General features: G+C 42.7%; 1 protein-coding gene across 1 annotated transcript; it reads right to left on the bottom strand.

Moving 5' to 3' along the window:
* Positions 1 to 1004: 1004 nt before the first annotated feature.
* Positions 1005 to 6987, bottom strand: LOC147899730 (phospholipid-transporting ATPase 1-like). The gene is made up of 7 exons (XM_087377957.1): positions 4724 to 6987; positions 4206 to 4557; positions 3118 to 4063; positions 2820 to 2943; positions 2481 to 2700; positions 1836 to 2303; positions 1005 to 1735 (listed from the first exon to the last, which is right to left on the bottom strand). The coding sequence occupies exons 1-7, from the start codon at positions 6699 to 6701 to the stop codon at positions 1564 to 1566; spliced, it is 4260 nt and encodes a 1419-aa protein (XP_087234083.1). The 5' UTR covers positions 6702 to 6987; the 3' UTR covers positions 1005 to 1563.
* Between the last annotated feature and the right edge of the window lie 16834 nt (positions 6988 to 23821).

The following is a 23821-nucleotide window of genomic DNA, read 5'->3' as shown; positions in this document are numbered from 1 at the left end:
TGCCATAAGAGCTTGAGTATTGCTAGGTCATTTTCCCATACTTCTCCAATTGCACATTGTCCTCCTTACTGTTTTTTGGGTCTTCTCTTATTATTCAATTTAGGTGGATCTAAGTTTGGAAATTCTATCGCCATAAGAGCTTGCAATATTGCTAGGTCATTTTCCCATACTTCTCCAATTGTAGTCCGCAACAAGAGAAGGCTGCAGAGTTCTGTGTGAAACCCACTGCAGCAGGTAAATTCATTAGAACGGGCTGATGTGTGAACTGAAATGGGATCGCAACCTGCTTTTTTTCTCAAACCTCTATCTTGGAACCAGCCTTCATGCGGGAGCAGGCTCTAATCTATTGATGTCCAAAAGGATTCAAGGCGTTCGATATCTTGCAGAATAGCCAAATCCCTTTCAAGTCATATGATGAGACCTGTCTGTTAGCCATCCTGGCATCAGAAAAATCTCCCCTACATACCAGGCTGACATTGATGGTCCACAAGTTTTCATGACTTATTTTGACTTCGCAGAATCAATGCTTGTCTTGCCAACTTCACCCAAGTGTAGTTAATATTCTCGCCCTTTCTTGCTCAGTCATATCCGTTCGTGACATTTTGATCATGAAAAGACATGCCACCTCCAACTGTGGCCCTCAGAAACCCCTTCTTGGAGGTGTATCCAATCGCATCTAGGAGACCCCGCTCTGCAGTCTCATGCATAGCTGATCAAAACCACCTATTCTGGATATGACTCATGAAACCAACCTTTATCCAGGGAGCACCCCTCTTTACTGTTCTATCGTTTAAATCACATTGTTTTGGCTCCTCAGGGTAGAAGGTCTATCCTTGGAGCCAACAGGAAGAGTACATTGCTTGTATATATTTAGGGTTTTCCCTCAAGATGCCATTTAGTAATCAGTGAACACAGCCATGCCTACTTTTAACAGGAGCCACTTGCATGCACACATGAACCCTTCAAAACATCATGAAGGTGAATGATGGTTGAATTGGCAAAACTTCAGTGGAGTATAACTTTGTTATTATGATGGGAGCTTGCAAAGCTTTGCTGTAAGCAAGCAACTCTACACAATTACTATCTCGAAGAGCAAAATTTCACAAGCAGCCCACTAAGTTACAATGTACCCGTTCAGCCCATTTGTTGTGGGCACTCCCCTGCATGCAATGCGCATGCATGTAAGCATAAATGCTGCTTATTCCAAAGGACTCCAATCCTGTCATGTGGATTGGATATGAACAAAGAATCAAGTTGAAAAGATCAAAGGAGAAATTCAGAGGCAAAACTTTCTGCAGCGCCTCTACTGATTCAGTGCATGGTACAACAAACACCGTCTTGCCCACAAACATGCATTGGAACCACAAGGGTTCTCGCAGAAAAAACGGATCAGTGGCAAGAAGGGAGCCTAAGGTGGCATTCGAATATGCTGCCCAAAGACTTATTTGAATTCTCCTCTTCAGGCATCAGCCAATAGCCAGAATCCCTGCTTCAGCACACCCAAAAGCTTCTCATATCCTCTTCTTCCTGTATTCTGCATATGCGATGACCAACTTCCCTGCTTCATGGTGCTAAAGAGTGTCTCAATTTCTCCTCTTCCCGTACCACTTGCATATCTGATGGGAAAAATCTCTGCTTCACTATCTTAAAGATAAACCGAGGCAGCAATGCTAAGCATATAATGAAAAGGATGTCCAGCCAGTAGCAAGCCGTGCGAGCAACATTGAAAATTACCCTGTGCAAATCCAAGGCATTTTAGCACAGCAAACAAATGTACAAAATAAGGATGACTATGAAACTGCCGATAATGTCAGAGTAAATGTGCAATACATTACCAGTAATGGGCAAGATCTAGATCATCTTTAAGAACGTCGAGGACGATGAGACAAATGTATGTTGCTGCTATGGAACCCCAAATTGAAAGGTGAGTTATCCATGTCCAATATTGAATATCCATGGCCAGATGTATATTGACTAAAACCACTACTGATATAGTCCATACACTTCCAATACTCCATATGTCCACAGTGCTGTGCCGGTAGGTCATGACAGGCACGAAAAAGAGAGCCAGGCTTTGCCACAGGGCATCCAGCATTGTCAACCAGAAGAGAGGTCTATTGTAACTCTCACTCTGCTGTCCACTTGAGTACAGGCCTGGGTACCTTAATAGAGCTGCATGGCTGACATCTTTGTCTGCTATTGCAACAATAATTGTGGGGACGGATGTATAAAGAAGAGAATAAAAAATAAGACTCCATTGAGTAATCGCATTGGAGGGAGAGAAGGCAGTGTAAAATATGTACCTGCCACAGCAGCATTCACTACATGATCAGCAAACTCAGCCTAGATATGAAAGTCCAGGCCACGAAAAGCTACAAGAGCACCATGTCACCAAGCATTCTCATTCATGGCAATCCTTCATTAAACTTTGAGAGCCAAAAACTGGCAATCACTCCAGTTATCACGTTGTTTGGGCTTACCAAAACAGCATCATTACAAACACAGCATTTCGATAGAAGTTATACAGGACCATATATCCCAGCCGTCTGTAGTTCAAGTGACCATGAATAAGTAGAAGACGCTGTAAGAATCTGAATTGGCCCATTGCAAAGTCTGATGCCATTACGGCTTGTCGTCCTTCTCGACCACTGATGCCCACCCCCACATCGGCCATTTGGATCATAGAGACATCATTTGCCCCTGCAATCATTGAAGCGTTAAATGAGCAAATCCACAATTGAAGGCATTCAATTACTACTTCCTCTTTAATTCTATCTGGAAATTTAATATGCCTCATTGTTGCATGAGTCCAAACGTACCATCTCCTATTGCCAATGTCATCTCTCCAGATTTCCGTTTCACTAGAGAGACAATCCCAGCTTTCTGTAATGGGGCGACTCGGCAGCAGATTACTACTTTACATGCTGCTGCAAGATCGAACAGCTGCAGTTCATGCTACAATAAATTATTGCCTTGAAATAAAACAAGCCGGGGGAAGAAAAAGAGAAAACAGGCAGACAGCAGGCTAATTGCATCGAATACCAGCCGATACTTTAAAACAAAAACAGAAGTGTGGTGAGGGGCAGGGGGGGGGGATTGCCAAAAGAGAAGCAGTACCTCTTGCTCCAAATCTTCCTCCAGGGCGTGGACAAGACTGTTACCATCAATGATGAGTGCCAGGGAGTGTGGCCTTTGAATGCTGCCGGACCTTTGAATGCTGCCAGACCTTTGAAAGCTGCTGGACCTTTGAATGCTGCTGGACTCTTTGTGTTTAAATTTAGACCCACCAGAAAAGGAACCAGATTTTAACAGTTGTGATAACGACACAGAAGTCATCTGCGATACAGAGGCAGAGAACAAATCACTGGACCTATCTGCATCCTTCCGATGCCCGCCATCTGTCAGATTGATGCTCATTTGCCGTTTCATGAGGCTTACCCTTTTCTCAGCAGGCACTAAATATGCAGCCTTTGCATTTTTAAGGGCCTGATGACAACTCTCCTTGTCGCTTTCATTAATGATAATCTGTTTCATGTCTTCTGTAAGCAGAGCACAAGAGAACCCAATAGATATGGCAGTCTCCTGCTTGTCTCCAGTCAGAACCCAAACCTTTATCCCAGCCTCTCTGAGTGTAGCGATGGTTTCAGGAGCACCGGCCTGTAATTTATCATCGATCCCCGTTGCTCCTAGGAGTAAAAGGTCTTTCTCAACCGCTTTAGCAGCCTCCTGCAACCTGTCTAGCCTATCTGTTACAGAAGCATTTGCCCCGGCATACAGATCCTGCCAGTGCTTCAAATCTTCAGCACTGAGGTCTTTCGCTGCAACAACAAGGGTCCGAAGTCCTCCCTTTGCATACTGATCTAAATGCATTTGAGTAGAGAATAGGATTTGAGATTGGTGCGCCCCCTCCAGCTGTGTGGTTTCTGATGTCAGTGCAATCTTTTGAAGCATAGCACTATCTGCGCCTTTGACCAACACCTTGACTGACTCATCTGGGCATTGAATTACTACTGACATGCACTTTCTAACACTGTCGAATTCATGTAGGCCCAGAACTTGGAAGCTGCAGAGACTACAAAAAGTTAGTGGCAAAGCTCCCATCACACATCCAGCGTCAACCCTAAAGGGGCAATATGAAACTCTTGAAAAAGCACAATTTGGCTGAATGTGTGCAGGAAAAAGCACAAGGGAGGCAAGTTCCCTACCGTTGTATTTTTCCGAGGACATTAATGGCAACATAGTTGGAAGACCGTTCAAGGAGGGTATAACCATACGAAGCAGCAGCAGATACAAGAGCCTGTTCATCCGGTGATTCCCCTTGATATTCTACGAAGCATGTGCCCTCATCTGCAGCAAGAGCAACCTCCATCTCTAATCTGCCTGAATGTGTCTGTCTTACCTTTGTTGGAACAACGGTATTACAAGCTGCAAGAGTTAGCAGGAAATCATGCACAGCCTTCGTTTCGCGATCTTCAACTGGATTCTGAAGCATACGCACAAGATCCGGATTGACTTTGACTCCAGTTTTGGGTTTCCAAGTTAGATTAGCCAACACCTCTGCACATTGTGAAAATAATCTAGCCGTTTCAGACTGGTGTAAACTTCAAAGGAGATCTCAAGCGATGACAAGAAAGCTACAAAACCGTTGTTCTTCCTACATTCTACCGAATGCTAGCACTAGTATGCAGGAACCAACCAAAAACAGCGTACAGCTTCTACTGACCTTTCACGACATGCTTGTCTTCCGAGCTTAGGGAACCCCCAATATCCTCTGCAGGAGCCACCGTTGCCTCTTCATGGCTGTAGTCCTCTCCAAAAATGCTTGCATTCCGAAATTCCATCTTGTTCTCTGTCAGGGTGCCTGTCTTATCTGAGAGAACATACTTGACCTGCCCGAGGTCCTCATTAATGTTCAGGGCTCTACACTGAAGCCGGGTGTCGGACCCACTGTGATACATTTCTACGTCTCGGATCATGAAATAAGCCTGTCCTAGACGAACTAGCTCCATAGATATATACAAGGATATGGGAATCATGATTTGGAACATAATCACAAAGCTCAGGAAGGCAAACACAGATTCTCCAACCTTGCCGTAGTAATGGTAATCCTTCCTTTGGGGAGTGAGGTACTGCTTGCCATAGTAAGGAGAATAATCCAGCTGCTCTGCGTGCCTATCCAACCAGAGACCCATCCCCAAGCCCCCGATGAGACAGGTAATGAATAGAAAAAGCGACAGCCATAGGGTTTCCCTGTTCATGTAGTGCTCCAACCGGCTCCTCTTTGATTGAGCTCCCGCGCTGTTAAGCATCGCCTTTGTCTCCTGGCCTGTATACACGGCGACCCCTACTGCCCATGAACTATTCTTCAGCTCACAACCACGAAGAACAATATTCGTGGGGCCGAGGGGGAATTGTTTGCCATCGAGCTCGAAGAAGGCAGTAAATCCGTAGATATTCCTGTTGGGTTTCTCGCATATCACCCTGCCACTCATGGGGCGAGATTCCGGCTGCTTTTCTGCTGTCTCTAGACGGGCCGCCGTTTCTGGGCGGGCGTACCTGGTTTTCAAATTGGATTCGCCATCGAGATTAATCGTTTGGACAAAAGCAACACCATTTGGATCACTGGTCCTCAGCAGCGCTATATCGCAAGGTATGGTCTCGTTCGCTTGGATTTTCACCATCTCTCCTACGCGTATGCGTTTCCACGGCTTGGGCGTGAACTTGCCGTCCTGGAATACCAAAGCCAACCTGTTGTTTTCTTTGATATCTGATCTATGGCGACGCCAGTCTTCATAGCCATCCTTGCAGGCTGTGATGACCAATACGAAAAGGAGAGGGAGAAGCGATGCGGTCCTTCCGAAAACTGCGAGCTGAGGAATCTGATTCAGGCATACGAGGACCAGAAAATAGATGTACGCCACGCGGTGGAACTGCTCGAACAAATTCTTGGGCAAGAAGGAGAGCACGGTGTACTTGCTAGTTCGCACCCTGTTCCCTGCATATTCGTATCTGTCGTTCGTTTTATCCGGATTGTTAATGTAAACTACGCGCCTATCAGGATCCCGCCTACCGCTGCCTAGGATAGAGCCGGAAAGGAATTCGGAGGATCTGTGAGACAAAATTGTATTATGCACACCCCCGACAGAGCCCGAGTCTATCCGAAGTGAAGACCGCGCGCCAGGTGCTCCCTGGGAGAGTTCCACAGAATGCTCCCCCGGCCGGTCTGATTCACCGTGCAGCAAGTAGGCAAGAAATTGCTGATCGGCGGATTTCGAGTGCCATCCGCGACTCCCGGAATGGGGTCTTCGCTCCTGCGTTGATTTAGAAGGACGAAGTTGCTGATCGCCGTGCGAAGGGAGTGCCGCGCGCGAAGGTTCGCTACTCCAGCCTGAGGGCCGAGGTTCAACAGCACCCCCCGCCTGCGAGAGCGTCCGGGCGGGCGCTGCAGGCCTTGGCAAGTGCGGGAAGGCAGACGGTGGGCGGGGATGTCCAGAGGGCGGCGAAGGCGTGTGCTGGGATAGGGGAGTCTCCTGCTGCGCCGACGGCTGCTGCTGCTGCTCCTGCTGTTCGTGTTGGAGAAGAGAAGAACTGGGAATGTACGAGGACTCGGAATCGTTCTCTACAGGAGGAGGGGTGTCGAAGGAGGCTCTAGCAGGGGGAAAATTCGGAGATGGAGAAAGGGGAGGTCGGGAAGAAGACATCGCTAGGGCGGATGTGAGGGAGGCGACGTCGAGGGGGGGGGGGATGGAGGTGTCTGATTGGATAAATTCGTAGAGACGGGAGGAGAAGGGAGGAAGCGAGGAGGGGGAGGGGAAGCTGAGGGGGGAGGGGGAGGTCAAGAAGCGTCATCTGAGAAGAGGAGAAGCATTGGGATGGTGGAAGAAAGCGATGAAGATGGCTGGCGATGGAGGGGGGAGGAGGAGGAGAGGTGCGTAATATTGTTGTAGTGTTGGGAGGTCGTCAATTCAAAAGCAGAGAAAATTTTCAGAGTCGACGAAGCACAGACGACGACGAAGAAGAAAAAGAAGCAGAAGAACAAGAAGATGACGAAGAAGACGGAACTTTGCCATCATTTCAACATTCCATAGATTTTACCCCCCCACGAGTGCTTGCATGCCGCTAAATTAACTCCCCCCCCGCTAACTTTCACCGCGCCCGCCCTCCCCCCTTTCGTGAATCGTCTCCCTCCAAAAGTCAAATATGAACGTGCCCTCAAAATGGCCACGCCCTCCATGAGCTCATGCCTGACGACCGCTCCCCTAGAGTTAGTTGTGGCTTTGTTTCCCAGCTGGTCCTCCCTCTCTTATCGCCAAACTTAGCGGCTCCCTAGCCCTTCCACGTGTCGCCTCGCCCACACGTGCTCCAATTTGGCGCCCATGCATGCCCGCCCGCGCCCCGTCTTCTTTTCATGCACCCGCTTTCAACGCCATATGATTCCTTAATTCATGCATGCATGCATGCATGCATGACCATGACCATGCCATGCATCATGCATGGAAAATGCTGTGAATGAAATTTGAATGATGATTCCGTCTCCGCCGCCCCCGCCGCGCTTCTAGAAGCCTCTGGACCCCGACTCTTCAAAAGTCAAAGCCGTCTCTCGAGTCTCCTCCCTTGTTGGCCAATAATCAATTGCGTCGCTAAACGCCTTTGGAGTTTGATAATTGATTGTGAGAGTATCAGTTTCAACCATTCACACTTATCCTCCTCTTGACTTTTCGCCCTCTTCCATGACTTTCAATTGCAGCCGTCCCCCACTCTCAAGACAAGAATCAAGACTCACATTATCAAGGACCTCACCTCAAAATCACAAACTCTCACTACCCCCATGAGAGGATGGATTTTGTCTCACAAGCTCCAAAAATGGCCCTAAACTCTCACTACACATGAATCCAAGCCCAAAAAAATGGAGCACACCTCCCAAGGTAGGAGTTCTCAACAATCAACTTTGGATCAGGGCCTCCAAAATCCACACCACCAATTGTAAGACCAACCCAATTTGATCTAAATCTCCAAACAAATGGCGAGGGGACAAGCTCTTACATCTAAAACTATGAAGCCAGCATGCCATCTAAGACCATGAAGCAAGCACGCCATCTTAGACCTCATCATGATTATTTTGGAGCACATTCCCACTTTGCTCGCATCAATGTTGGAGAATTGTGAACCAATAAAATCAACATCTAAGAACACAATAGTTTTTTTTTGGCACAAGAAAAGAAAATTATATTGACTAGTAATAACATCAAAAAAAATTTGAGCATGTTTAGGTAGCCATTTTGGTTTGCATTGGCTACAATGGAGCAAAACAATGTTCACACTTATTTTCATGGTTTTGGCAATGTTAACCACAACTCCTATTTGCAAGACAAAAACCATGGAGAAGGCGACATAAGGCTGATCATGCAGCTCGACACATGGGAATGTGCTCTTGGTGGCCAAGTCCCGCAACTATCAATCGACATCATCATCCAAGACACACCATCCATCTCATTTTAATGCACATGAATCCACCCTATCACCCACCATCAACACACCATACAGTCAATTATGCTAGTTATGTTGTGGAAGGCACTTTCCATCAATAAATGGACTTATAGACCCGAAGCCCTACAATCACCCCAAACAAATTGCCCAACAACAATGACCCGAGTGTTTACGATTGATTCCTACCTAAGCGGTTGTAGCATTCAATGCCTATGAAAAGCTTGTTGTCCAAAGGGCACCCCTTTCCTTGCTTGCATGAGTGGGGAGGATGGTGGGGCACACAAGGGGGGACTAAAATCACCTCATATAAGTTAGCTCTTATTAATTGCAAACCAAGAACATTGGACACCACTTAGCATCACTAGTCATGAATGGGAATCGACCCTTAGAGGTTCCCACCCACTAGGGAGCCTGATGCTTGTCATGGGAACAAGCAAACAAATCCCATAAAATGCCCTCTAGAGATCATGCAAACCTACTCTTACCTCCTACCAAAACAAACCTCATTATTGCATAAAATTAAATTGCTCTCTTGCACGTTATTCTATCCATTTTACTTTAATAATCTATTCACTTTCTCACGCTCATCACACGTTCCCTTAGACTATCCCACACAACATAAGAAAATGTGTCGTCTTTTCTCTGGTATAGAATCATCATCTTAATAAGTTTATAGCCTTGCATGTTTTTCACCAACGCTTCTAGGTTAGCCCTCGATGAGATAGGCCCTTCTATGTTTTTCTACAAAAAGAAAAAGATAGGCCCCTCTAAGTCATTTTCCATAAAAAACAATTTAATTGCAAGCTTAGCAAGCTTCAGAAAACTTCATGCCAATCTGGCAATACAAACTAACTTATGATTCATTAAGAGTAAAATATTTAGGAGGTAGGCTTTCTAAGCATGTGGAGCACACCATCCAAGGTTTCTATGTAAGAAGAATGACCTTTGTATCAATTCAATGAACAACTTGTAAATCATTAATAATTATGGACATCTTAGATGTCTTCACTCATTTTCTATGAAGTCATCCACATGAACTACCAAGTGTCTTTATACAATCTATCATGTATATTGTGCTTGTACTTATCCCCATCAAAGTGGCAAAAATGAGAACTTCATAAGGAATTTCAAACTTTGTCCCCACCGACCTTAAAATATGGGCCCACTTTCTGTTACATTATAGCAATTGACTTCCATCAACGTTGCTAAAATCGAAACTTCGTTAAGAATTTCAAACTCTGCTCAACTTGGGATTGGAAATGTGAGTCCTCTTGCTTCTACTTTATATAGCGATTGACTTAAAGGCAAATATGATAATCCTCCGCCTACATCCATGAACCCACACCATATTCACCAAGATGGAAGTGAGGACCCCCTTTTTTTACACTATCATTGCAATGATTTGATGGCCTTGCATGTGACTTATGCTAAGCGGGAAAGATTTCCCATATTTCTTTCCTCATTACTTTATCCAGAAATCTCCCTTCATATAAATATGCTAGATGTGCCTAGTGGCTTCATCCAGAAAATCACGAGCATTCATATCATGAGAGCTTGCATAACTTATTGACAGAACATATTTTCTTCACATCCCCCCATTCAACCTTGTGAAAATTGGTTCACGTGGATGTTGCACAATGCATGATTGATTTGGAAGCCTCCTAAGTGCTCTAGAAGGGCAAGAGGTGGCAAAGACCTTTTCTTATGATTATCTCACCACTTATTTTTTTGAATATTTCTAGAAGCCCCTTTAAGATTTTTATCTTCCTCGTTACACTCCAAGAACTAAAAGTCTACCATTCTCTAAAATGCAAATTCTTGAAATTGAATTGAAAAGAAGGGAAACTACTCATCTCCACTCATAGTGTGCTTGTTTTGCAAGCATGGATTTAGGTATCTCCCAAAAATTTTAAAAAATAAAATAAAACCCAAGGATCTTGTGGTTTATTAAAACATCATCTCAATCAAAATGCATTTTCACATTCTAGCCTCTCTTTGGCTTTAGTGCTTGCCATTGCTGAAAGTCAAATGCACTCTTTAGTTGGAACTCTTGAATTCAAGCCATTGAATCCATGTGCTCTCCACCAAATAATCATGCAACCTTTAGTTGCTAAAATTGATATGATGTAAGCAATGATGCTAATAGTTAGTGATTTAGAGAAATTAACCTTGATTAATGGGTGATGAGGAAAATAATTATGCCTTCATCTGCAAGACATAAAAACTTGACATTGTGTAGAGAAGTGGCACCCTTTGGACCTAAGTTTTGTATTAAGGCAAGATAATCGCTGATTCCATTCCCAAGTCTTCCTCTTATCATTATGTAGTAGCTCTCTCTACTTTGTCCATGACAGTCTACTTATGTGAGTCATGCAAATAGTTAGTCAATGTTCCAAAACCCTTAAGCTATGGGTAACTTTGTCTTTTTTCTCTAAAAGGTCCCAACTTTGCATGCATAATTGAATCCCTTTAACTTGAGTTTTACTTTCCACTCAAAACGCATAGAAGTGTTCGAGAATGCTTCCTATGCTAGTCACAAGTCCAACAAAATATAAATAACCTACTTTACATAATTTGAACAACTCCATCACCTACAAAGATAGCTAATAAATCAAGCATATCCACGTATGGAGCTGTATGGTAAAAAAAGGGAGAAGTTTTTGTTTTGGATAAAAAAAGGGAGAGTTGATCAGAGAGTGTGGTTTCCATGGTAAACATCAAAGGTGGCTCCAAACTTTGCCACATTCTTCCATGCTACCTTTCAATCTTGAAATTTGGCAACCTTATTTTATGACCTTTCTCATTATTAACTTCTAGAGGTATGATTTCTCTAAAAAGTAGAACATCACTTGCCCATGTACTCCTAGCATATGGGATACACTCACTTTGTGATTTTTATTTTGTGTATAATTCAATACATAGCATATTGAATTCTACTACTGAAGAAAGACAAATGAAGGTATATATGACACCTTATAAACATGTAACATGACACTAATGGTGGTCACCTTATAAACATGTAGCATGACACCTTAGGTAATGGACGGGGATATTTTTATATTAGAGAACTTACAAATTTGTGTATGAGAGGAGTTGTAGTAAGAATGATCACCCTCTTTTAAATTCAGGTTAACGTCCATTATCCTTAGCCTGATGTTAAAAATAATAACCAATAGAACAAAGCATACAAATGGTATGCTGCCGTCAACCAAAAGGTCATTATCTCTAGAGATGTAGTGTTTTATGAAGGATTAGAATGGAAATCATAAATAGAAACACATAATCACCCTAACAACTCAGTCACATCCAAAAAAGGTTGCTGAAGTATAGCCACCATTGCTAACAAATCCCAAGATGAGCATTAGACACAAATGGACTACACAAGATCCAAGACCACCATCAAGGTTGGCATATTCTCAAAAGGCTATCTAGGATAAGTCACCAATTATGCCTTCATGACTACCATTATAGCTGTTAAAGATCTTGTGTACGTTGGATGCAATTGACAAGACAAAATGGCAGACTACTATGAATGAAGAAATGGATGTCTAATACAAGAATAACACCTGGTGTGAATTGCCACACTAGTAGTGAAGTTGGACTCCATCTTATTTTGGGTATCTATAGCCACACTTAGAAAATGGAATGTGTACAAACTATATGTTAGAAATGATTTTCTCAATGCTAATTAGACGAAAAAGCATACATCCTATAACCACAAGTGTATGTTGAATGTGGCAAAGATAATCAAGTTTACCAACTCAAAAAAAGTCTCCATGGATTAAATCAAGCACTCAAAAGTTGTAATAGAATTGACAAGTATTTTGCTAATCTTGGATACATCATGTCCAATGCAAATCATACTCATGACTACAAAGTTCCTAGGGAAGACATCACCATTACATGCTTGTATGTAGATGATCTTATTGTGACTGGAAACAATGAAAGCTTCATCATCAAGTGAACAAAATAGTTATTTTTAGAGTTTGATCTTGGACTTATGTATCATTGTCTTGGGATTAAGTATTTGAGAGATGTGGGTAGCATCTTTATGAGACAACAAAAATATGTGGTTACTCTTTTGAAGAGGTTTCATATGGCAAATTGCAAGCTTGCAACAAATCCCATGGAGAAGAATCTAAAACTTACAAAAGAGAAAAGCCTATAGTAAATGAAAAGTTTTATTGATGTGTCTGATTTGATGTCTTGTACATCTGACTATCACAAGGCCAAATATTTGTTATGTGGTAAGTCCATTAGCATAGTTTGTGGCAAATCCTAAACAATCTCATTGAATGTGGCCGAGAGGTTTTGTGGTATATCAAAAGGACAAGAAAATTTAGCAGGGAACATAGAGGCAATCCTATAAGATTGCATGGATACTATAATAATAATAACTAGAGCATGAGACTAGGATCTGTATTTTTTCTTGGTCAAGGTGCAGTATCATGGTTTTCAACAAACAACCAACTGTTTCTTTGTCTTCTATTTATCATGGATGTCCAACACATAGCCAACCATTTATTTATCTTCAAAAGAAGCAAAATATAGAGCTCTCAAAAAGACACATGTGAGGCTATATATGGCTTGAAACACTTTTGATAGAAACAAATTATATGAATGACACAAAGCCAACAATCATATAGTGTGGCTCAACACTTTTCCAAGAATTTAGTATATCATTCAAAGACAAAGCACATTGATGTTAGAGAGAACTTCATCAAAGATAGAGTGTTACTTGGTGACATCACATTGCAACATTGTGACAACAAATGTAGACATCTTTATCAAAACACTTGGGAAAGAGATTTCAAGAAACACTTATAAAACTCTTGGGTTTGCCTATCTCATGATTGTTTTGTCTTAAGGGAAAGTGTTGAAGATTCATCTCAATATCATGCTTTATAATGTGAATAAACATAAACATACAAGAGTGCTAAAGAGGAAAAACGGCTAGAAACCCTAATCCTAACCCGAACCCTAAAGGGTTTGTATATATTCATTCTCTACACATAATCTACTTTATAGTTAGTCATGTGGTGTTCTCTCTAGCTATTCCCTCTCCTCATCTCCACTCTTCTCCTCTCCCTCCATATTTTATCACCTTGATGGCTTGCCCAATCTACCATGTGTCCTACTATGAGAGCTACTATGTGGATCTCTTAGCTTCACTTTTAAGCCCTAAGAGCTCAATTGGCTCAACACTTTTCCAAGAGTTTAGTATATCATTCAAAGACAAAGCACATTGATATCAAAGAGCACTTCATCAAAGATAGAGTGTTACTTGGTGACATCACATTGCAACATTGTGACAACAAATGTAGACATCTTTATCAAAACACTTGGCAAAGAGCTTTCACGAAACATTGATAAAACTCTTGGGTTTGCCTACCTCATGATTATTTTGTCCTAAGGGAAAGTATTGAAGATTCATCTCAATATTGTGCTTTATAATGTGAATAAACATAAACATACAAGAGTGCTAAAGAGGAAAAAGGGTTAGAAGCCCTAATCCTAACCCGAACCCTAAAGGGTTTTTATATATTCATTCTCTACACATAATCTACTTTATAGGTAGTCATGTGGTGTTCTCTCTAGCAACATGTCATCCATTACTTCCCCCTCTTACTTTGCAAGAAGATTTAGCAGTCATCAAATTGATTTTGAAAGTAGGAGAAATTGTCAAAACTCAAGAGCTTTGTGAGGATTCCTACCACTTGTTGGCTGATTGATGCGGCAATACTCAATTTCTTCCAAAAATTAATTTTTTTGAAATGAATGTATTTAGTGTGGTGGGCATGAAAAATAGGGTTTCTTGGCAAGAAATCGTTGTTTATATTATTTGAAAATGGGGGAGTTGTCAAACAATTCCAATTTTAACAAGAGCCTGCAAAATCATATAGCTTCACAAGCCATGCTTGGTGTAGCATGATCCTTTTATGAGCTGATTTTTTGAGCTATGCAAAAGAATTCTCCATGAAGGCTGTGTCAACTTTTCATTTCCTTGGCTTGGGCACACTTCTTGGAGCGTGATTGGTTAGAGCATAATCTAGCGGTTGATGAGTGATTGTGAATTGACTAGTTAAGGCATATCATACGAAACTAACATTATGATTTTGAAGATTTTGAAGTAGGCATTTGGACAACTTTTGGCTAATCAAAATAACTATTACTTTCATAAGTAATAACATCATGAGAAACAATAAAATTGCCTCATTAATAGGATCCCATATCTAATGTGTCCTTAGCATACACATAACCTTCCCATAGATTGATGATGACCTCTAGGAGGTGCCTATTGTATATGAAGCCCTTCTGCTTAGGCCTAATCCATCTCATCTTTTTTTTGGGGGGGGGGACTTTGATAGCTAGGGCATTTGCAAAATCTTTGTAGCTGCAATGTAGCATGGACAGAGATCTCCAATTTTGTAATTCCTAGTTGCCACACACTTTAGAATGAGTTTACTAACATCCTCATTTAGGTGTGAGCGAAAATTACTTTCTATAATGCTCTTTTTCTAGATCTCAAGAAAGTAGGGATCAACCAATTTCCAAAACTACTTGTAGAACTATTGGCTCTTTCCCACGGCTTTCACAAGAAGAGCACGGTATTCTCACTATGCAAGGTTCCGAGGCTTTTTGTCACCTACAGATATATCAGGTTGTCGTTTGTAGTATACATGTAGCTTAGGACGTTGAGTCATATTCCGGTGAGAGATGTAGGCTTAAGTGTGGTAAGCAAACATAGTGCATGCATTTGTGAAAGGAACGTGCATCATCATGGTTGAGGTAATGAAGGCTTTCACCTTCATTGGGGGCTGCAAGGTTTAGGACGAGTTTAAGGGTTAGAGGGAGGTTCAAGGTTTAGAAGGAGGTTTCAAGGTTTAGAATGAGGTTCTAGAGTTTAGAAGAGGGTCCAGGGTTAGAAGGAGGATCCAAGGTTCAGGGTAGAGTACATGGTGGAGAACTCGTCTCCCTCGTAGTTCACGGAGGTTAAGGGTTGAGGAACTAAGGGTTTAGGGGAAGCATAGGAGTGGGAGAGGAAGAAGATGTAAGAGCATGGGGGGAAGGAGGTAGAGAAGAGGGAGGAAGAGGAGTGAGGAGGAGGAGGAGGGAGGAGGAGGAGGAGGGGGAGGAGGAGGAGGAGGAGAGGGAGAGGATGGGTTGCAAGGTTGGAGGAGAGGGGAGGAGGAGTTGCAAGGTTAGGATATGCTTTTGGACGTGGAGTGCAAGGAAGCATGGACACTTGAGACAATTGCATGGAATACCAAAGTAGAACTCAACACAATGCCCCAAAGAGTCTGGGCTTCATTCCAAGCTTCATTCCATTATGGGGTATTTATACAAGTTGGAGAGCTTCTCTCTCTACATGTAGGAATTGTAAGACATTCTCTCTCTACATGTAGAACTTGCTATAGAAGTTGCAAGTTGCATGTAGAACTTGCATGTTGCATGTTGCATGTAGAACTCACATGTAGAACATGCATGTAGGAATCACATGTAGGGGAAAATGGCTTATTGCGAGCACGTAGTTGGGTTGCCATGCATTTAGTCCAGTGGCTATGGAACTTGTGTCGTGCTAGTCAATCCTGCTATAAAGCCTTGGCACCATACAATTTTTGCTCAATTTCCAGGTAGCCTGTATCCACCATTTATTCAAACAGAGATATGTGGCATGCTTCTAAGAAGATCACTCTTTGATAGAGTCGGGTGGTAATTTGAGCATCGACCCGTTCATTGGGATTGAACCTGAGTGGAGGCAAATAGGTATCGAGGTAACATGGGACCTCCAGAATGAATTCCAATGTTTTGCAGAAGATAGCACTTAGGCAAAGGAAGCGATCAATGTTGCCGCGCATTATTTGCTCATGCTGCTGAAGTGCTCGGATCATTGTGGCTTGGATATTCCATTCTACACTAGACTATGGTTCGATCATTGGCCAATTAATGGTGCAATCTTCATCCAAACTGTGTATGTTGGCTTCCCATTTTTTACGTCGTGGAACTGCATCGTGGAACTGCATAGAACTTGGGATGGGTTCTGAGACATGGAGGTGCATGTAGGTACTCTTTCAAGAAGATTACATCAAAGATCTTGGGACGGCACCAATCAGGTTGTGGATCCAACTTGCTTATCCAATCTTCACTTATTTGACACTAACGAAGGTTGGTAGGGAAGTTGTCCAGGGTCCTCATCCACCTCGAGTTTTCATATCAAGATATTTGCTCCAAAATTCCTTGATGGGGTTACTGGGAAGTGGTATCTCATCAAAATCATACCCATCATTGGAACTTGGCATGGGAGTACGAATTGGATTATTCGGATCGTGATATTCAAAATCAAATACTATATCATTTTCTGCCAATGGCAGCACAAGTAGTGTCGGAGGTGATGATGGGGTAGGGAGAGAATCTGGGGACATGGGAGAGAAATATGGAAGAGTATTAGTTGTGGAAGGGAGAGCAGAGGGAAGGGGGGTAAGAACTAGGTGAATGGTTTGAGCAGCTTGGTAATCCTCGAGGGTAGGATTAGCAAGGGAAGGGAAGAAGCTAGGTGTGAGGGGTTTGTAAGTTTGTGACTGTTGGGTCAGTTGAAAATGGTGAGAGGCATGAGCAAAGAGACGATGGAGGGAGTAGATGTTAGGATGGAGCTCGGGGAAGGTTAAGAGGGTGGTAGCAGCAAAGGTAAGTGAGGTTATGAGGTTGGTAGAGAGAGTGGTTAGATATGGGAAGTTGGATGTGAGATAGGCCCTGTCATCTTCCAACACTTCTTTTGGCTGGTGCGATGGGATCATCAGCTGCATGGGTGGGATGTCGGTTATGTCATGCCTTGCAAATAATAGTGATGGCCTTTGTAGCAATGGCAACAAACTAGCAATAACCCTGAGGGGAGGACTACCCATGAGGCATACATATGCAATGAAAGCATTCGTCCTGAGTGCTATAAACCCTGCATGTGTAGACAGGCAGAAGATATTTTTCTCATCTTCGGACAAGTCTTGGCAAATTATGCGTAGAGTTTTGGTCCCTATGGAACGTTCCCATTTGATTATTGGATAAGCGGATATAATCCTGATTTGGAGTTGCTTCCATTGGATAAGCACGCATGCGTTGAGGTGATCTTCCACTTGTAGAGCAGCCACAGGCTCTTGGTACACCACCATTGTGCATTGTAGTGGGGCTTCATTGGTGTTGTCTTCCATTGCCTCATTGTTGTGCACTAGCAATTGGAGTTCAAGCTTGGAGATGATTATCTTTTGGGAGTGCATCTCCTCCATTTTTTCTTTGTATTTCTGGTAGATGGATGTATATGCGTCCTTAAGCTTTTTCATTTGCAAGGTGACCTTCGCCTGTTGAGGAATGTCTTCAATGGTATTGGACCATTGGTCCAAGACTTGTGCTTATGAAGTGCTGGCCTCTTTAGTAGTAGCAAGTTAGCCCTTTAAGATTCTGCATCCTCTTGTAAGCTCGTCAATGTTGAAGGCACGTACTGCCAAAGATTGTCTCATGTCTTCAAGCTTGTCTTTGCAATCCTGGAGCTCTTCTTCTTTGTGAATTAGAGTGAGTCAAGCTTGTGCCACTACCTCCATCTGCTGAGCATGTGTGGAGGTCAAGGAGTTATAGTAGGTTTGTAGGATTATCATTGCTTGTACTGCTTGCTGTCAGCTGTGTTTGACTTTGGTGGAGGTTGGAGGTCACATCCCTCACTGCCTTCTCTTGAGCTTGGAGAGCTTGGTTCATGTGCACTTCTTCTACCACCTTCTCATCTATTTGCACCCGAAGTGTCTTGACCTCTATGGCAATTGCTTGGAATTGGTCTTCGATTTCTATTGCAGTCTGTCTATCCAATTCTCTTGCATATTCCTCCTTGGCCAAGCTAGTGTGAAATAGTTCGGACATTTGGATCATTTGGCTAGCTTGATGTTGGAGAATGACAGACGGTGATGAGGATTGGTGATACTGCTGATACAAGTGGTGCCCATGTAGCCATATTGATGATTCTGTAGTACTTGTGGGAGGTTGATCCAATGGTATTTCAGTCACTTGTGTACGATAGTCATACTGTTGATCTGGCACTAGCTCCCCTTGTGGCTCATTGACTGGCATGGCATCAATGGGCGGTTCTAGTGTTGATGTAGCCTCAGGCTCTAGTGCCAATCTTTCCTCAGGCTATGGTTGCTACTGCTGTTTGAGATATATTGGTTGCAATTGTGCACCGAGCTGTAGCATCTCGGGGGACAATTCCTCAATTCCGTCCTCCATAATAGGTATTTCTTCTTAGACATTTGCACTTGCTAATGTGAGAGTAGGAGAAGTTGGTGATGGCTCCCATACTGGTGAGAAGGGAATGTCCCACTCCTCAATTGGTTATGGTGACTGGGGCAGAGTCATTTCTCGAATCTGTAGCTCTTTTTTGATGATTATAGCCAATAAGTGTGGAATTTTACATTTTTGGCCTGATGAACCATTTAGTTTTTTTGTAAAGAAGATAACTAAGTGCTAGATACCCAGTCTTGCTTTAGCTTCCTACTCAACAAAACAAATGTGTAGAGTGGAAGGGATTAATTCTTGCTGCACTTAACCCCCAGGATTGTGGATAGGAATTGTGCTTCTTCCCTGAGGCGATGGTTAAGGATGGTGCGAAGTAATATGTTATCCCTATGGATCAGTGTGCCCTTGGCGAGGAGAGGTTGTACTTCGAGAAATTTTGCATCGACAGGCCATGTAGGGTATTTGGCACCTTATGTTGGGAGTGAGAAAGCCCTTTGAATGATTGTACTATCGAGGATAATGCTAAGTGGGCTCTGATGTATAGTGATGGTACTGTACTTGCCAACCTATGCATTGCTGGAGTGGTAAGGATGGAGAAAGTCCCTGATGTATGTGGTCATTGTAGGACTGTCCTCCAAGGATTTTAGGCTCTCATGTAAACTGCCTAGACCCCTTTGCTCTAAGAATGGTTGTGTAGGTCGGTGGTGACTGGGGTGGCATTTGTTCTTCTTGGTCATGCACTGAATCCTCCTCAGAGCTATCGCTCTAGACCACAAATGCCTGTGGTTGCCATGGTTAAGAGGATGTAGATGGCTGGGAACTCTAGAGGGGGTCTTGTGGTTAGGCGTGTTAAAGTAGTAGCGCTTCAGTCAGCTCCCGTTTATTATTCTGTTGAATTGGACTCTATTCAATTTTTCTAGCAGCACATCTTTGATGGGATTCATCTTTCTTACTTGGTAAGGTCCTTGACCTAGATACTTTAGTTTTCCCTTGTGTACTTTGGCATTGTATAACAAGACCAAGTCACCTTCCTTGATGTCTTTAGCTTTAAGATTTCTGTCAAACCATGCCTTTCTTCTACGTTTTTATGTTGTCATGGCATGGTAGGTGAGTCTTGTCTCTGTATGCTTCTCCAACTAATAGAGTCTTTCTTTCAAGGATTCATGGTCTCCCATGCATTCCTATACTGCTATGTGTAGGCTTGGTATTACAAATTCTAGTGGGACCACAGCTTCAAGGCCGAAAACCAATTGAAAAGGTGTGTTCCCTGTACTGACCTTGAGTGTGGTTCTATATGCCCATAAGGCTGCATTTACTTTCTCTGCCCAATCAAAATGCTGTGGTTCTACTACCTTGGTGAGGATAATGCATAATATTTTGTTGGTGGTTTCGGCTTGTCCATTCCCATGGGGGTAGTAGGGTGTGCTTTTTCTATGGATTACCATAAAGCCAGACAAGAGTTCTAGGATTACCTCATTGACAAAATGTGTCTCTCTATGCGACATAATTTCAATGGGGCATCCAAATCAGGTAATCACATTTTCATGGCATCTGCCTTTTTGACTGCTTTAGCTTCAGCCCATTTTGTTAAATAAACATTGGCCACAATGATGTAGCATGCCTGTGTTCCTTTTGCTGCTGGATGGATGGGACCCACATAGTCAATCCCTTATTTTTCAAATGGTTTTTGTGCAACAACTATTGTTAGGGGATTGAAGTCTTTGTGTCGTGGTTTAGTAGTCCGTTTGGCATACATCACAACCTTTTACATATTCATAGGCATCTGCCCACAGTGTTGGGCATCAGTAGCCTGTGAGGAGGACTTTTCTTGCTATGGCTTCCCCTTGGAAGTGTCCTCCTACAATGCCTTCATGGACTTCACTCAGGATTGGCATGATCTCATGAGGCATGACACATCTTCTTAATACCTGGTCCTTGCCATCTTGTACAATTGTCCTGCAATGAGTTGATAGGGTGTAGCCTTTAGAATTAGTTTTTTGGCATCTACTACTTTCATTTTAGGGGGTGGTCTTCCTGCCATTAATCACCCAATGATATCTCCACACCTCTAGAACAGCATCTATTTGAAATAGTGTGGCATCTACTAAGTCGTCTTCTACTCCAATGGCTTCTTCTCTCGACTTGACACAAGACATGTGATTGATAATGTAGTGTTGGGCACCTTTGCGGACCACTATTTTGAATTTGAACTCTTGAAGAAAGAGGAGCCATTTGGTTATTCTTTCTATTGTACAGGAATGGTTCACAAGATAAAGCAATGCTTGATGGTCAGTGTAGAAGACAAAATCATTTGCCAGTAGATAGTGCCGAAATTTCTTAACACTATACACCATTGGTAGGGCTTCTCTTTCTGTGGTGGTATAGTTGATCTCTGCATCATTGAGTTGTCGACTAGCAAAGTAGAATGGGTAGTCTTTCTTATGTTCACTAGGTTGACAAAGCACACTTCCAATTGCATACTTGGATCCATCAGTATGAACATGAAAGTCAATATCCCAATTGGGAGATATAAGCATGGGTGCTGTGATTAGGCACCACTTTAAAAGCTCAAAGGCTTGGTTGCACTCTTCTGTCCATAAGAATTCCACTAATAATTTGTAAAGTGGTCTGGCTATCATGGCATACCGCAACATAAATCTTCTATAATAGCCGGCATGTCCCATAAAGACCTATACAACTTTGGAATTTGTAGGAGGCGGCAATTCCATGATGATTTTGATTTTGTCCATGTCAGTTGCAATCCCATGTTGAGAAACGATGTGTCCCAAAACAACTCCATGGGTGACCATGAACTAGCATTTTGTTGGATTAAGGGAGATGCTATACTCCCTGCATTTGATTAGTACTGCTTCAAGACATTGAAGTGGTCTTTTTTGTTCGGATGGATACACAAATCATCCAAGAACACCTGTAAAAACTTATTCAAAAATGACTTGAAAGCTGTGAACATGACTCGTTGAAATGTGGTCGGGGCATTACAAAGGCTGAATGGCATGACTCTATATGCAAAAATACCCCATTCTATAGCAAATGTTGTTTTTGATTGGTCTTTAGGAGCAATTTGCACTTGGTTATAGCCACTGAAGCCATCCAAGAAGCTATATATTTTGGGAACCTGCCACCTTTTCCAACATTGTTTTTGTTAAGGGTAGGGGATAGTGATCCCTAATTGTGGTGGCATTCACATTCTTTAAGTTTACGCATATAATGAGCTTCTTGTTGCACTTAGGCACAATGACAATGGGTGAAACCCAGTCAGTGTGCTCTATCTTGTAGATGAATCCGACATCTAGGAGTTTTTCCAGCTCGTCATAAACCATACTTAGGATTTATGCGATAAGGTCCACATACCTTAGGGTGAGCACCTTCCCTTATAGGTATCATGTGTACTGCCACGTCTCATGAAATCCTTTCATCTCTTTATATGACCATGCTAGGCAGTCACAATATTCCATTAGGAGTGCTTTGAGTTTGGTTTCATCTTCATGTCGAAGTTGTTTTCCAATGAAAAACTGTTTTTCTTCCTCCCCATCAAGGGTGAGGTTTATTGTGCGTGTTTGTGCCGGTCCCTCATAGATTGGAGTTTCTCAAATGCTATCGGTTTCTTGAACTTTAGATTCCCTTCATGGTCTCGGCATTGCTATTAGGACACTGCCACTTGTGTGATTCTTGAAGTACTCTGGCACTTCTCGAAGATCGGCCTCTGATGGTGTTGAACTAGCTTGACATGTGCCATGTGTACTAGGTGATATAGTTTCATTTACCAATTTGTTAGGCTCTTTTTCACTTTCTTTTTCTGAAGTCTCTTGATCGAGCTTCATTCACACATGTGGCTTATATTTTCAAAACTTCTTACGTTGGGAACTGTGGGGTAACTTTTCCACTAGTAAGGTGTTCCCAAGTAAGGGTTCATTTGCTGTGCATACTCCTTCCAGTCCCTCAGGGGGACCATTCAAGAGGCAGTGGTTCTCATTTTGAGGGAGCTAGCTTTGCAAGATACGATTGGACGATCCTTGTTTGGACTCATTCGAATTCATTGAAGTGTTCGGCCTTGGATTTTCTTCGATTTCCTCAAGCTTTCTTGCAGGATCTTCTACTGTTATTCAACTATGGAGGTTCAACTTTTGGGAGCTCGACTGCCATTAGGGCATGCAGAATGGCTAAGTCATTATCAAAGATTTGATCTTCAATTTCAGCATTCTCAGCCTCAGTTTCAAGGTCCCAAGGAAAATCAAAGTCATCATTGATATGGGTACCTTCTTCAGGTTCATTATTCCACTTGAGGTCAGCTCGTAAAGAATGGCACCTCTAGATCGATTGGTTCTTCATGTGTGAGTGGAGGATCTACCTGTAGCACCTTAACATCTATTTGTGAGAAGATGGGGTCTAATGAATGGCACTTGTCGATGGTTGCCAATGTTTGTATCAAGTTATTGACATTGCTTTGTGAATTGCGTGCTATGGCATGCTATTGCAGGGGAGTTGATTTGCTTCAGGGGAGTTGATTTGCTTGAGATTGTCATTGAAGATGTGTCATCTAATGCTCTAGGCACAATTGGCTTTATAGCTCCTATCCCCACATTCACCCTCACTGTGGTGTCACGATTTTGGATTGTTAGTCTATTAGTTCCCCAGTCATGGAGGACTGATGCTTCCCGTAACCAAGGACATCCCAGTAAGATTTGATAGGATTTTTTGGGGAGATCCAAGATTGTGAATTGAAGGGAAAAGCAGACTCCTGCGACCTTTGTTGACACACCATTCATTATTCCCAAGGGTTTAGCCCGTGAATCATCGGCAAGGCATATGTTGAAATTAGCCTTCTGCATTGGTGGGAGACACCATTCATCGTAGAGCTCCTTTGATAGGACATTTACACCTGCTCCACCATCCACTATGGCTTGGACTTCATTATATGCCTTGTGGATCAAAGGCATAGTAATGTTGCGTATGTTATATCTCTCACCCATCCGCAAGGGATATCTTCGACGTCGTTCATAGGTGGAGGGGGATTTGCGAGTTCAATCCATCCTTTGAAACT

The sequence above is a fragment of the Dipteris shenzhenensis genome, chromosome 8, assembly GCF_047967505.1.
Source record: "Dipteris shenzhenensis isolate YYH24624 ecotype China chromosome 8, Dip_SZ_1.0, whole genome shotgun sequence".
Classification (NCBI taxonomy): domain Eukaryota; kingdom Viridiplantae; phylum Streptophyta; class Polypodiopsida; order Gleicheniales; family Dipteridaceae; genus Dipteris; species Dipteris shenzhenensis.
The sequence above is the reverse complement of the archived record's forward strand: the minus strand, read 5'-3'. Positions and strand labels throughout refer to the sequence as shown.

Coding starts and splice junctions, on each gene's coding strand:
- LOC147899730 (XM_087377957.1), bottom strand. CDS start 6,701: ATGTCTTCTTCCCGACCTCCCCTTTCTCCATCTCCGAATTTTCCCCCT. Junction 4,558..4,723: donor AGACAAGCATGTCGTGAAAG/GTCAGTAGAAGC, acceptor CACAATGTGCAG/AGGTGTTGGCTAATCTAACT. Junction 2,304..2,480: donor TTTGTAATGATGCTGTTTTG/GTAAGCCCAAAC, acceptor CTGCTGTGGCAG/GTACATATTTTACACTGCCT.